The sequence below is a fragment of the Trichoplusia ni genome, chromosome 19, assembly GCF_003590095.1.
Source record: "Trichoplusia ni isolate ovarian cell line Hi5 chromosome 19, tn1, whole genome shotgun sequence".
In the NCBI taxonomy this organism is placed as follows: Eukaryota; Metazoa; Arthropoda; class Insecta; order Lepidoptera; family Noctuidae; genus Trichoplusia; species Trichoplusia ni.
In genome coordinates, this window is record NC_039496.1 from 7,106,797 (window position 1) to 7,118,942 (window position 12,146).

At 37.4% G+C, this 12,146-nt stretch overlaps 2 protein-coding genes across 3 annotated transcripts; one reads left to right on the top strand and one right to left on the bottom strand.

Moving 5' to 3' along the window:
- Window positions 1-662: 662 nt before the first annotated feature.
- On the top strand, window positions 663-8,408 carry LOC113503388 (collagen and calcium-binding EGF domain-containing protein 1-like). 2 transcript variants are annotated; one of them, XM_026885318.1, is made up of 9 exons: window positions 663-949; window positions 3,435-3,563; window positions 4,315-4,463; window positions 4,930-5,069; window positions 5,440-5,611; window positions 6,143-6,234; window positions 6,575-6,744; window positions 7,576-7,715; window positions 8,177-8,408. In XM_026885318.1, the coding sequence occupies exons 1-9, from the start codon at window positions 819-821 to the stop codon at window positions 8,377-8,379; spliced, it is 1,326 nt and encodes a 441-aa protein (XP_026741119.1). In that variant the 5' UTR covers window positions 663-818; the 3' UTR covers window positions 8,380-8,408. The 2 variants fall into 2 exon arrangements, with proteins under 2 accessions (XP_026741119.1, XP_026741120.1); XM_026885319.1 differs by having other exon boundaries at window positions 665-949; window positions 5,458-5,611.
- Window positions 8,409-8,610: 202 nt separating this feature from the next.
- LOC113503389 (coatomer subunit epsilon) lies at window positions 8,611-11,437 on the bottom strand. Its single transcript, XM_026885320.1, has 7 exons — window positions 11,314-11,437; window positions 10,929-11,120; window positions 10,562-10,653; window positions 10,047-10,212; window positions 9,522-9,633; window positions 9,094-9,209; window positions 8,611-8,836 (listed from the first exon to the last, which is right to left on the bottom strand). Exons 1-7 carry the CDS (start codon window positions 11,413-11,415, stop codon window positions 8,708-8,710), a joined length of 909 nt encoding a protein of 302 aa, XP_026741121.1. The 5' UTR covers window positions 11,416-11,437; the 3' UTR covers window positions 8,611-8,707.
- Between the last annotated feature and the right edge of the window lie 709 nt (window positions 11,438-12,146).

Consider the following 12,146-nt stretch of genomic DNA (forward strand, 5'->3'; position numbering starts at 1 on the left):
GTCTGTCAGTCGATCGCTTTCTATAACATTTTAGAGATAAAATTAAACGTAGGTTTTGTTTCTGCAAGCCCGTCAAACAGGTGAAAATGTTTGGAAACGTCAATAACAATATGTTGCACAATTCCTCAATTATATTTTAAAAATACATATTTTAAACTGAAATTTTATATTGAATCAAAACATGAAAAGCGGTAGTGTCGGTGTCTCTTAAATCTCAAACGTTTTTTATTAATATTGAAATAACTTAATCTAATGAGAGGCAACATAAACAGTGAGACCTATTTTGATAAAAATAATTTGTCATTATGGTACTCTCGTCTTATCCTAACACCTTGTAAATTAAAATTATCAGGAAAATATATACGGCATGGCCGCGAGCTCAGCTTATTTCAAATGAAGTCCTTTCTACGTTTTAATTTTAGCGCCTTCTGGGTATCTGAAGGTTACGTAGAAAAGGCTAGAATCTTTTATATACCAACAAAGTTGTTTGAGTTCTTTCAAAGTTGCATGAAAACTTTCGTGAACTTCTTGTTACTTCTTACTTTTGTATATACTATGCTTCATTTCACTTGAACGCGTTTCAGGTTTTCAGGTCAACGTTTATAATTTTCGCCCGTCGACAATAGACGGAAAAAAAGGAAAGGCTAGGGAGGCACTTCCATCGATGTAATTAAGCGTTGTTATTTAATAGGATGCAATGAGGAACGTTATATCATTCGCTGTGTTATCCAAACTTACAGCTACGTGCGCATACACAGATGTAAGTTTGACTATCACTGCTCAAACGCATCCGCGGCGGGCGCGCACCCGCAGTCGCGATGCGTGCGCCGCTCGCACCCGCGGCCTTTGCCGCATTACTCCTGCTCTATCCTGCCAGCCTGGTACTCTGCTATCAGGACGAGAGAGGATACCAAGCAGAGGACGCGTATCACGATGATGTGTTAAACGTGTGAGTGATATGTGCTGCTAGTATTTTGTGTTGTTTATCTCCTGTTAATTTATATTTTTTATTACATATTGTAATTAGTTCTATCGGAGACGTATCGGTTGGTAAGCGGAAGTGAAGCTCGTAAAATGTTTGCTCCAAATCATTTTTATTAATAAACATTCTGGCCAATATTAAACCCACACATATTAATATTAAAAAGAGAATATTATTGTTTTCAATCAAAAATATAGGTAATCTTCATTCTACCATCGCATCTTTACGGTTCGTATATAAATGTATCAACATTTTACAGAAGACCAGTTCACAAAATAAATGAACCATGAAAGCTTTCAATAGCAATAATCCTATATCAGCTTTATGCAGTGTCATATCTAAATCACTAGAGAATAGCGCGCACCTCAGTCCAGCCGCATAATTCGCCCTTTTATTACTCCAATCAGTTTATGAATCAGATGCAATGCCACGTTTAAAAATCAAAGTGCGTGGGTTCAACGACTGCAGCTGAATGAAGTACATTGCACCATAATAATACGAAGTATTACACGAACGTTATTGCTAGTGGTATTAATAGGTTGGTATAAGCACCCCATTGAACTGTTCTTGGTACCGTAGGGCGAATGTTAAAGATTACTGATGGCTGTATGACCAAGAATAATAGGTAAATTCATAAACGAATACCCATGCGATACTTAACAAAATCTTTGTTTTACTTATTTCAGGACACGAAAACTATTCAGAATGTAAAAACATAATTAATCACTGTTTTGTTTTTTCCCAAAGTTTTTCTAAAAGACGATATAACGATCACAGATAACGATCCCCTTTGCTTTCATGTTGCACTAATAGTTCATTAGATAGTCTAATTAAGGCCACAGTCTAGTCTAAATGCCTTTGTTAATCTAGAAATTAATCTACTGTGACATCTGTGCTGGAATGACATAATTTCTTATATCAAGGCTATAACATAAAAATATTAGTTAAACGGGACGGTTATAGTTTTTACGATGATCTCAGAATTAATATAAATAAATCGTAATTCATAGTGAAGTCACTTTTGATCGTGCTCGACGAGTGTGTCTTTTTTGACAGCAACTACATTCAAATTATTGCTTTTGCTGTTCTTTGACAAAACTTTGTAACAATGCGAAGGTCGTCGTCGCATAGGTACTTGCTTTTTTCCCGTCTGTAATCGTTTAATAACATCTATTAAAAGCCTGCCGTTGCCAATATTTATTTCATTTAATTATCAGCAGACAAAACCGCAAAATGTCTTAACCACAATTACACATTTAGCAATCAATAAAAATAAATGTTTACTTATATGGATGACATCAACAATAAGAATGAAATAAACAAAGGTGACCATTTTCTGAACTCAGAGAAGAAAGCAATAAATTATAGAAGGAATAAGGCAACTACATAGTAGATAGTACTGCTAGCAAAGTCCCATTACAGGTACAGTACGAAGTTAACAAAGCAAAGACCTTAGCATTATGCTCATATTCTCATAAACTGTGATTATAACACGATAAAAAAGGCATGGAACGGAGAGTATAGATTTTTTAGTCCAACATATAAGGACCACAGTAAAGCCCGAGGAAACATGTTTATCTCAAAGAAACGATGATATGAAGACCTTGATAGTTGGTAGTAGTCTCATTTGCTTTCTTGTAGGGACCAGTCGGCCTAATATTATTGCATTTGTCGAAGAGAGACACAGACACAAAACCGGGATAACATTGAGACTTATACTGTAAGAGGAAGAGGTAGTACCAAAATACTATAGTTATTATCAACCAACCTTATTTCTCTTAACTCTATAGTTAGTTAGTTCATACACACAATATCAACATTTACGAAGCATATGATGTGAGCACATTAATTGGGTCGTTGTATATCAATGAGCCATTATCCAAAACGACTTTGTAGAGCGCGAAATGATAAGATAAAATTTCTTTGTTTGGACGAACTTCACTATCTGTATTTTATTATCTGGCTTCCTGATCAAAGATCAAATTTATACTAGATCAGTCCCAGGGAGTCTTAGCGAAACAAAGTGCATTTGAGGGAACAGTAACGTTTGATGCTAAGGGCCTACCACTGGCTCTCATAGGAAGATTGTTTCTCTACGCCGTGTAGATCTGTGTTTCTTTCGTTTCTGAAGTCCTAGTACTGGGAAAACGATCGTGCTTATATTGTTTGTTCATGACAGTTGCTATGGCATCGCGGGATGCCACTATCACTTCTTTCCGAGAACCAATGAGAAATTATTACAGGAGCAAATTTTAAGACAAAAACCGCACCGATGGTTTTTTAAATTAAATTATATAGGAGTAGGTACTCAGTATGTAATAGGTGAGTGTATGCTTTTCTTCAATTAAGCTTGAATTCTTAAATTGGCGTATTACCACCAGTCAGCTGCAAATCAAATCCTTATTTATTTTTTGAACAATCTTCTTACGTAGTTAGTTATTTACGTTTGCAGGTTAGACGGCAGTTCACCATGTCCTACAGACAGAGTCCTGCGTACGCGGGATATGTGTCGGATTGACGGCGCTGACATACAATGCATCAAGCTGAAGTGCTGTGATACGCATGTTTTCATCGCTGGAAGGTAAGCATTTGGTGTTTTCGTTAACATTTCTACAGGTAGGTATTTGGATTTTTTTATTATTTGTTCGTATTCTTCTCGCTTATACGCTATGAGAAATCCTGCTGCCATATCACAAACCACGCCACGGATGGCTTGTTCAATATACGCCTCTAGGTTAATAAAAATCATAAATCATCCTCTCAGGCTCATTTTTTTTTCAAATTAGAGTACGTTCAAAGAATAGCAAATAGGCTCAATAAAACGGAACCTGATTCCAATTAGAAATATGAGTTGGGAAAGTCAAAGGATCAAGGGATTCATCACAAATTGTAAAGAAAGCCGTGACCTTTCATGTCTTTGTCTGTCCAAAGCCCAGATTAAGTTCGTATTCTACCCGCGTGCGAAGGGCGTTGGGTGAGTCGTCACGGAAAGCATAGGAATGAGGAAGTATTGTGAGAAGCTTCATCAATCATTGAGGTATTCACGATACTAATTGATTATGTAGTAAACGTTGATGACAGGAATAGTAAATAAACGGCGCTAACATGTTGATGAGTTTCACATAAATAATATGTTGCCATGGTTAGAGTACCTATACAGTTTAGTTTTGAGAATGTTTCGTAAGATTAGAGTGTAAACGTTGCTTGTCCATATAGTTGGTAAAAGTTGCTCAAGACGATGACATAGTAAGGACAAAAGGTCGTATCTTCAATAAAAAGTTAAACACACACAATTCAACCCTCGAAAAGTATCTTAAAACGTGTTTTCCTAGATGTATCCCGCGGTCAGTGGACCCGTGCAGCCTGCAGCTGTGCGAGCAGGCGTGCGAGGTGCGCGGCGACCGCGTGTGGTGCACCTGCCACAGCGGGTTCCAGTTCCACGCTGACCACTACCAGAGGAAGACCCAGCCTTACTGTGTTGGTGAGGATCTATTTTTATATTTAAGAAGAATACATATACTGATTTTGGCGTACCTTCAACAAAAATAATTGCTATGTTGATGGTTATCAAGCAGAGGAGGGACGATCTAAACGTTTATAATGTCGGCTGGTTTCATGTGGCCTAGGACAGAGAATCCTGGATGGATTTGGGGGAGGCCTTAACTCAGCAGTAGGCTACAGTGAGCTAGATAAAAATTATGGTTATTAACGATGTCATTAAGGTAGCTTTGTTGGAAGGGAAAGTCATTATCTGGAATAGGTACGTCTTCTTAATTGAAAAGATTAAAAATCGGTGAAAGAATTTTTGAAATTGTTCATTACTTTAAAAGCCTGTTCGTTACAAGTAAAAAAAAAAATTTCAAAGTACCGACGTCCTATCCAAAACGATGTTAGCGTCGGCCAAACTGATGGATATGGAAGTATATGGTTTATAATATTCTACTCAGATATCGATGAATGCGCAAACAACAATGGCGGCTGTGACCAGAAGTGTGTGAACGACCCTGGCGGCTACCACTGCGAGTGCTCAAAGCCGTTCACACTCGCCGAAGACGGGAAAAAATGTGAGCGACGAATCACCGTACCAGTAAGTCTTATGGCAAAATAGGCAAATAACTAAATAATACTTTAAAAGGCAAACAAAGAGACAGAATACTAAGCGACCCTATAAATAATAGTAGGTATATAGAATTACAAGTCACGTAATAACCATCTTGTACCTACCTATTCACATTTTCAATAGGACTATCAACAAGTTGCAAGGATAACATATTATTACCCCTCCAATTGTTTTTAAAACCTTATTACCCAATTGTTTTTAAATGAAGAAGGAATGTAGTATGATAACCCGTTCTTATTATAAAAAAAATACCTTCATTCATATGATAAACTTCAGTTTATACTTCAGTATAATCTATCCATAGTTTATCAGAAAAACCATAATAAAATTAGCCTAGGTAACTGCTCTGATTCAGGAACCCCTGCCATTAGCCCGCGCGTCGTCCAGGTGCTACGCGCCGTGTGACACTGTCAACTTCATGTCGCGGAAGATCAGGCATTTGGCGGAACAGCTGCATAGCACGCAAACTGCACTCAAGAAAATCATGGACAGCCCTGCTTTCAAGGAAGGTGTGTTAATCTTAGCTTGTAATTTATATGGAGACAGGTTAGTAAAAGTACGAATTCTCATCTAAAGAATTGGCATTTCAGCGTACTTCATTACAAAATGAGCAGGAAGTATACTATGTGGTTCCATTTGGTTTTCGCTGGGCATCATAGAGTTTAAATGTTCGGTGCTAGTTTTTGGTTGCATTGTAGATCCTGGCTAACCCAGTCCCAAAAAAACTCATAGTATGCGTTAAAATTTAAGAAAATAAGAATGCCGCTAAAGCTCTCAAGAAATAAATTCTTGATTCATAGAGAACTTAAGCGGCATGCGATTTTTTTGTTAACTAATGATTTCTCTGCATTATTTCTCTTGCCTTGACTTGTTCACTGGACTTATTAGCAAGACTTAAAAGTCTTTATCCAGAGCAAAGACAAAAGCCTACACGTTGGAACGTTTTATAAGGGCAGCCAATGCAGAGTCCTGGTTCCAAATGTTTGGGTGAATGGTTATTGGTATATTTCTAACTAGTTGTTATTTTATTTACTTTACAGATCGGTTTGCAGAAGGCACCTATGCCTACAGGGTACTGGATTCTACGGCTCCTCTAGAGGGCGGCTACTGTCGGTGTGAACGAGGACCCAGGGTTGGTAGAAAATATGAAAACATTTGATAAAATGTCCAAGCTCTTATCTGCGAGTTTTTTTTATGAGATGATTGGCCTTTGGGATTTTTTTGGGGAAACCACACACTACGTGTTTATCCTACTAATATTATAAACGCAAAAGTTTGTATGAAGTATTAATCTATAGATGTTTATTTCTCTTTCACAAAAAACCACTGAATGAATTTGGGCGCACACAGATAGTTTATAAACAAGATTTTATGTTCCCGTGGGATCACTTTCGACTTTTGCATCGGGGACCCGCGGGCTGCAACTAATCATAATATATAGTCTTTAAAAATATGTTACATTTATCTCCTAGGGTCCGCCCGGAGCACCGGGGATGGAAGGTCCAAAGGGCGACGAAGGGCCGCGAGGTCCGCGCGGACCCCGGGGCCCTAAAGGCTCCCTGGACCTAATGCTGCTCATGATCGCAGACTTGAGACATGATATACAAAACTTGGAAGCAAGAGTATACAAGGATGATGAACGGTAAGCCGCATCGACTCAAGACGTAGGTAATTTAATATATCTTCTTACTCAAAAACTTGTAACACGTAAATCTATATTAATATTATAAATGCGAAAGTATCTCTGTTTGTCAGTCTATCTCGCTTTCACGACAGGCTACATTTTGTCCCGGTATTCCCACGAAAAGTGAAACCACCGGGCGCTTCAAACTAAATCTCCACGTCGCAAGTCTGTTCTTATTCAGACTACAGATCTTTATTTCAGAGTAGTGTCACATTTTAGAGAGAGCTGTATAGGTAAACGCTCGCTGCGGTATGGACCGATGGCCCAAAAAAGGTGGCTGGCTCAAACTGGATACGGAAGGCGGAGGACCGGGTGTTATGAAGTAACTTGAGGGAGGCCTATGTCCAGCAGTAGACCTCGATAGGCTCAATTGATTGATTGTGTTAGCAAAATGTCAGTTAGGCAATAGTAAATAGCGGAATTGGGGCCCTGATGACGTCATTAGCGATGGACATGTTAGTAAGCTTAGCCAGGTAGTAAATTTTGGTGATAAATACTTTAGTCAGTGTACAGATAAGATAGGCGGCAGAAAATCAATGTTTGTTTGTTTGTTCCGGATTATATATGGCCGAGATTAACGACCCTAGATTTAAGCCTGATACGGTTTTAAAACTGTCCTTTAGTTCAACAATAGTTGATCTTTTGATGAAAAATTCTAAGCTATGTCAATAACTTAAGTAGTTTATGGAAACTACTACAAATAGTTAAAAACATACTTTTAGAAAGGAACCTATCCAATCGTAACAAAGTAAAAGTTAGACTTAAAAAACAATACGTGTCATTTCGCAGGCCTGAAAGATTTAATCTCCAGAAGGCATGGCGTCGTCAGCGCAAACAGGAGAAGTTGGAACGGGAGAGCAACACCGAGCAGGAGTTAGAGGCTTACACCGCGCCGCCGATAGAGGGGCCCGTCGATATATCGCCGAACGGTCAGTCTGCCACCCTAGTCACAACAAATCTGCTATAAATCTAAAATAGAGCACAAAGTACCCGATGGTACTTTTGAAGTATAACTTCTTACAGGAAATTTGACTTATTTCGCGAGGAGAGACCTCACGCACTTTTCTTTACTTTCGCCTATTCATAATTATGATCTAGTTTTACCCTCGTTAAATAGCTCGGTAATGATATCATGAAACATTTTGGTAGATATGAAAGGACTATTAAATGATGTTACGGTTTACTCACGCATATTTATCGGGGTGGCCGACTAGTTTCCGACCCAACCCATCATTAAATAATGAATCAGTTTCACGATAGTTATTATGAAAGGACTAGTAACATAGTTTAATCATGTATGTTGGGAGATAAGTCCCAATTGTAATTAATTCTTCTAAATAGAAGCACACACAAGAGACTTTTAATAACAACGAACAATGAACATTTTCAGGTTTAAATGGCGAAATATCCCACGAATCTACAACTGACTGGACCTTAGTAAAGGGTGAAACAGACCCAGCAGAGTTACCTCTAGGCTTAATGGACGATATGGCGGCATTGGAGAAACTGCGGCAGTACCACATCCTGAGCAACGTGACCAGTCCCGACGACGATGAGGAACCAGACAACGATTATGATTACAGCTTCTACTAGGATAACATGGCGATAAAGGAGTTTTTGTATAGAATTGTTTCATTCATTTACCCCTTTGACATCCTTATTTTAAAGTAGTTAGATGTATTATATCCACGCCCCTCGAAACTCTTACAGTTTCTTCGAGCTTAGTAGTAGTACAACTTTGTCAGATAATAACAAAAGGTGAAAAAAATACGTTACCTACAAATAAAAGGAAAAAAAGAAATAGGTATAAATAAATGTTGGACATTTTAAGTTACAATGAAACTCCAAATAATATAATTATAATAATCTTTCAATACAGATATAAGAATGATAAGCAACTCTATTACTATAAGCATTAGATTTAACTTGGTACGGAAGGCTGGTACTGTGCTGCCAGACGGTTGAACTCGTTCGTCTTGGCGTGGTACTCCTTGGTGAAGGGGTGGTCTGGGTGACTGTCGAGCAGCTGAGCTATGTAGCGGTTGAATACCTGAAATTTATAAATAGCTGAGTTTTAGTAAGGAAATTTCATAGTATATGGCAAATTATAGTTGCATATCTGCAAGGGATGGATGAAAATGGATAAATCAGGTAAAAACCACACAGAAAATGAAACATTTCGCAACATTCGGTACCGTATGTTTTTAAAATCAAAATCAAAATGTAAGAAACTTACAAATTAGAGTGTAAAATACTTAATTGCACTAATTCTCTAAAGTGTATTGTAAATATGTATGTAGTGCTTGCCTCTGGCGGCTTCCCGCTGTGCGCGGCGGCGACGGCCAGCCCCAGCAGCAGGTCGGGCTGCTGCGGCGCGCGGGCCTGCGCCTCCGACAACATCTGCTCAGACTCCTCCCACATGCCTGCGTACGATACAAACATTTCATAGTTCAGGTAGATTTCAAACTTTCTCGATATACCCAGGACTCAAGTTACGTAGGCTTAGCGACGTAGCAGTTTGAACATAACCCGATAGATGGCGTTTATAGACTTTTTCGTAGTATAAAAATGTTAACATTCTGAATCTACTAATAATTAATATTGTTATTTATAGATTTTTGTCCACACTTGCATAACATATCAACATCACTTAGAGGTAGTCCATTCGACCTCTTACTCAAGCTACACTTCCATCTTTAACTGTTACTGAAATTAAATAAATTACAATAGCCTACCTCTGGAAGCAGCAGCAGCAGCTCCGACAGCTGCGGGGCCAGCTCCGAGCGCGCCGAGTCGCTCCGACAGCTCCATAATACTGTAGTGAGCGTCCTGCACTCCTGGTCCTCCCTGACAAATTATATATAGAAAGATATTAAAAAAATATATTAAATATGAAAGTATCATAATAATTACTATGGATTTACATTAATGACGAAACCTAAAACTTTGACAATAGTTTAAAATTATAGTTAGATGTAATCTTTCTATAACATCACACTTATAAATACATTAGGGCAGATTATGCTCATTATAATCATAAAAAAACAACTTTTTTCATTAAAAGTACAGTTTAATTTTTTTTTCCTTGCTGGATGGTTCAATATTTTTTTATTAAGGGCATAACATAATTTTTAGTAGTTATAATAATAATTTTCAAATCAAACTAGTTTTTGAGAAGACAGTTATCAACTCACTTGAAATGTACATAGAATAATAATTTGTTGCAAAAAAATGACTTTAACACAAATCATTAAAAATACCTGTGATAAATTGAGCCAGGCCTGTGCCAGCTGCGTCAGTGTGCTGTCATCTTCAATGTCTTGAAGAGCTTTCAGCTGCTTGCGAGCCAGGTCATGTCTGTTCATGGCTAAGAGGCATTGTAGGGTGAATGCACGGAGCTCCAGGGACTCGGCATTATGGAGAATCCTGAAAACAGAGTAGGTTAATTGATAAGTATCTTATTTGGGTTAAGAGTTTAAGAATATTCAACAACCAGCTGTTGCCTGTAGTTCCACCCACTAGAAATCGAAAAGGACCCCACAAGAATTAATTACTTAACTAAATCCAACTTAAACTATCAGTGTACCAAGTTCCATCTAAACTGTTCAGTGGTTTTAGCGTGAAAGAGGAACAGACATCCATACATACAAACTTTAGTGTTAATGCATGCTAAGTGATGTTTAATTGTTTGAGTTGTCTGTCTCTTAAATAACGACAAAGGTTTTTTATGTTGGAATTTTTTTACAAGATCATAATACAATATAAACCAACATACTTGAGTGCTGCTTCATAGTTGTCCTCATGGTAGTAGATAGTAGCGGCAACAATCAGGAAGACATCATTTGAGAGCTCTGTGCCTTTAGCTACCTGAAATTGAAATAAAGAATAGTTTACATTACAATAGTAATTAGAATTTGACATAGCAATATAGGTTAAAACTTTTTTTGTTGGTCTGATGTAATATTTAAAAACATTTGAAAATCAAGGATAAATACTTCAGCTTCATTGATAAGTAAAATGCAAGATTATTTTAGCTTAATATTTGTCATTTCAACTTTAATCATAGCTCATAGAATAAAAAAAATGTTGTTTATTAGTAGTTCCTAGACAAGGAGAGATTGTCCAATCGTCAAACAACTTACTCTAGCATCGATGTCGGCAACGATTGCTGGCTTGTTAGCGCCTGGAGACAGGTAGTCTACCAACGTCTTTAGGGGCTGAAGCATAGGATCCGCGGTCTTAAGCTCTTGCAATACAATCCTGTAGTTACCCTGAGCGATGTACGATCGATACAAGAATGCATCGCGTTGGAGCGCTATTAGAGGCGTTGATGGCTGTAAAATAGATACACATTGACATATTTAGTATGATTAGTGTCTAGAATACCGAACTTAGATAGTAATTGGTAAGTAAAATATTAATTGTTTAAGGAAACATGAGCGGTACAACGTCACCGCTCATAACAATGTGAATCAGAACCTGAAATGAACTTATATTGGTAAGATTTTATGCAGAAGTATTACTTACAGATACGCTTTGGGCTTCGTTGATTGCTTGTTGGTAATTTCCAACATAAAACGCATTTTTAACATCGAAAAGTTCATCAACATCTTGCTGCTGACGTGCCATTTTGACAACTATTTGACGTTAATTGTCAACAGCACTAAAGTTTTGGTTTTGTGTTGTAGTCAGTTGTAATTTATGGTTTAGCAAATGTAAGTTTAATAGATTTTTTATTTAATTATTTGACAAAACTTGTTAGAGTGCGTAAATCAATATTAATGAATAAAAACACACATTCCATTAATTTATATTTGTATGCGCTAGGTGTACGAAAAATAGTTCAGTAGAATGATACTAGATGGCGCTACTATGATCAACTCAGAATTAATATCTTACGCTAACTTCCAAAAGAAGATAAACAGAGGACCAAGATAAAGCTAAGACTCAACAAAAAACTAAATTTTCGCATTGTTAATTTTTGAATTGAATTTTAAACAGTACCTGTTTCCTGTTTTCGTATCTAGAACATCATAGGCACTATAGGCAGCCATAACCTAGTACCTACCCACCTTATAAAAAAACTGAAGTGGAAAATAATCAATCCTACGGAGAGCGTGTTTCAAAAAGCCTAGGTTATTAACTTAACGTACATTTTATTCAACATCATAACTTAAATTGCATCCATTACCAAAACGATAAGAAACACCAGCAACTTTTTAGATTTATTCCAAACAAATCCCTTCTTAAGCTTAATGTAACTACATACGCAGATGCACGCCGGCTTTCTTCAAGAAGCATGCATAAAACTTTATTAAACAATGTAAAGATGTTTCGTGTGCTCAGCACACAGTACACAC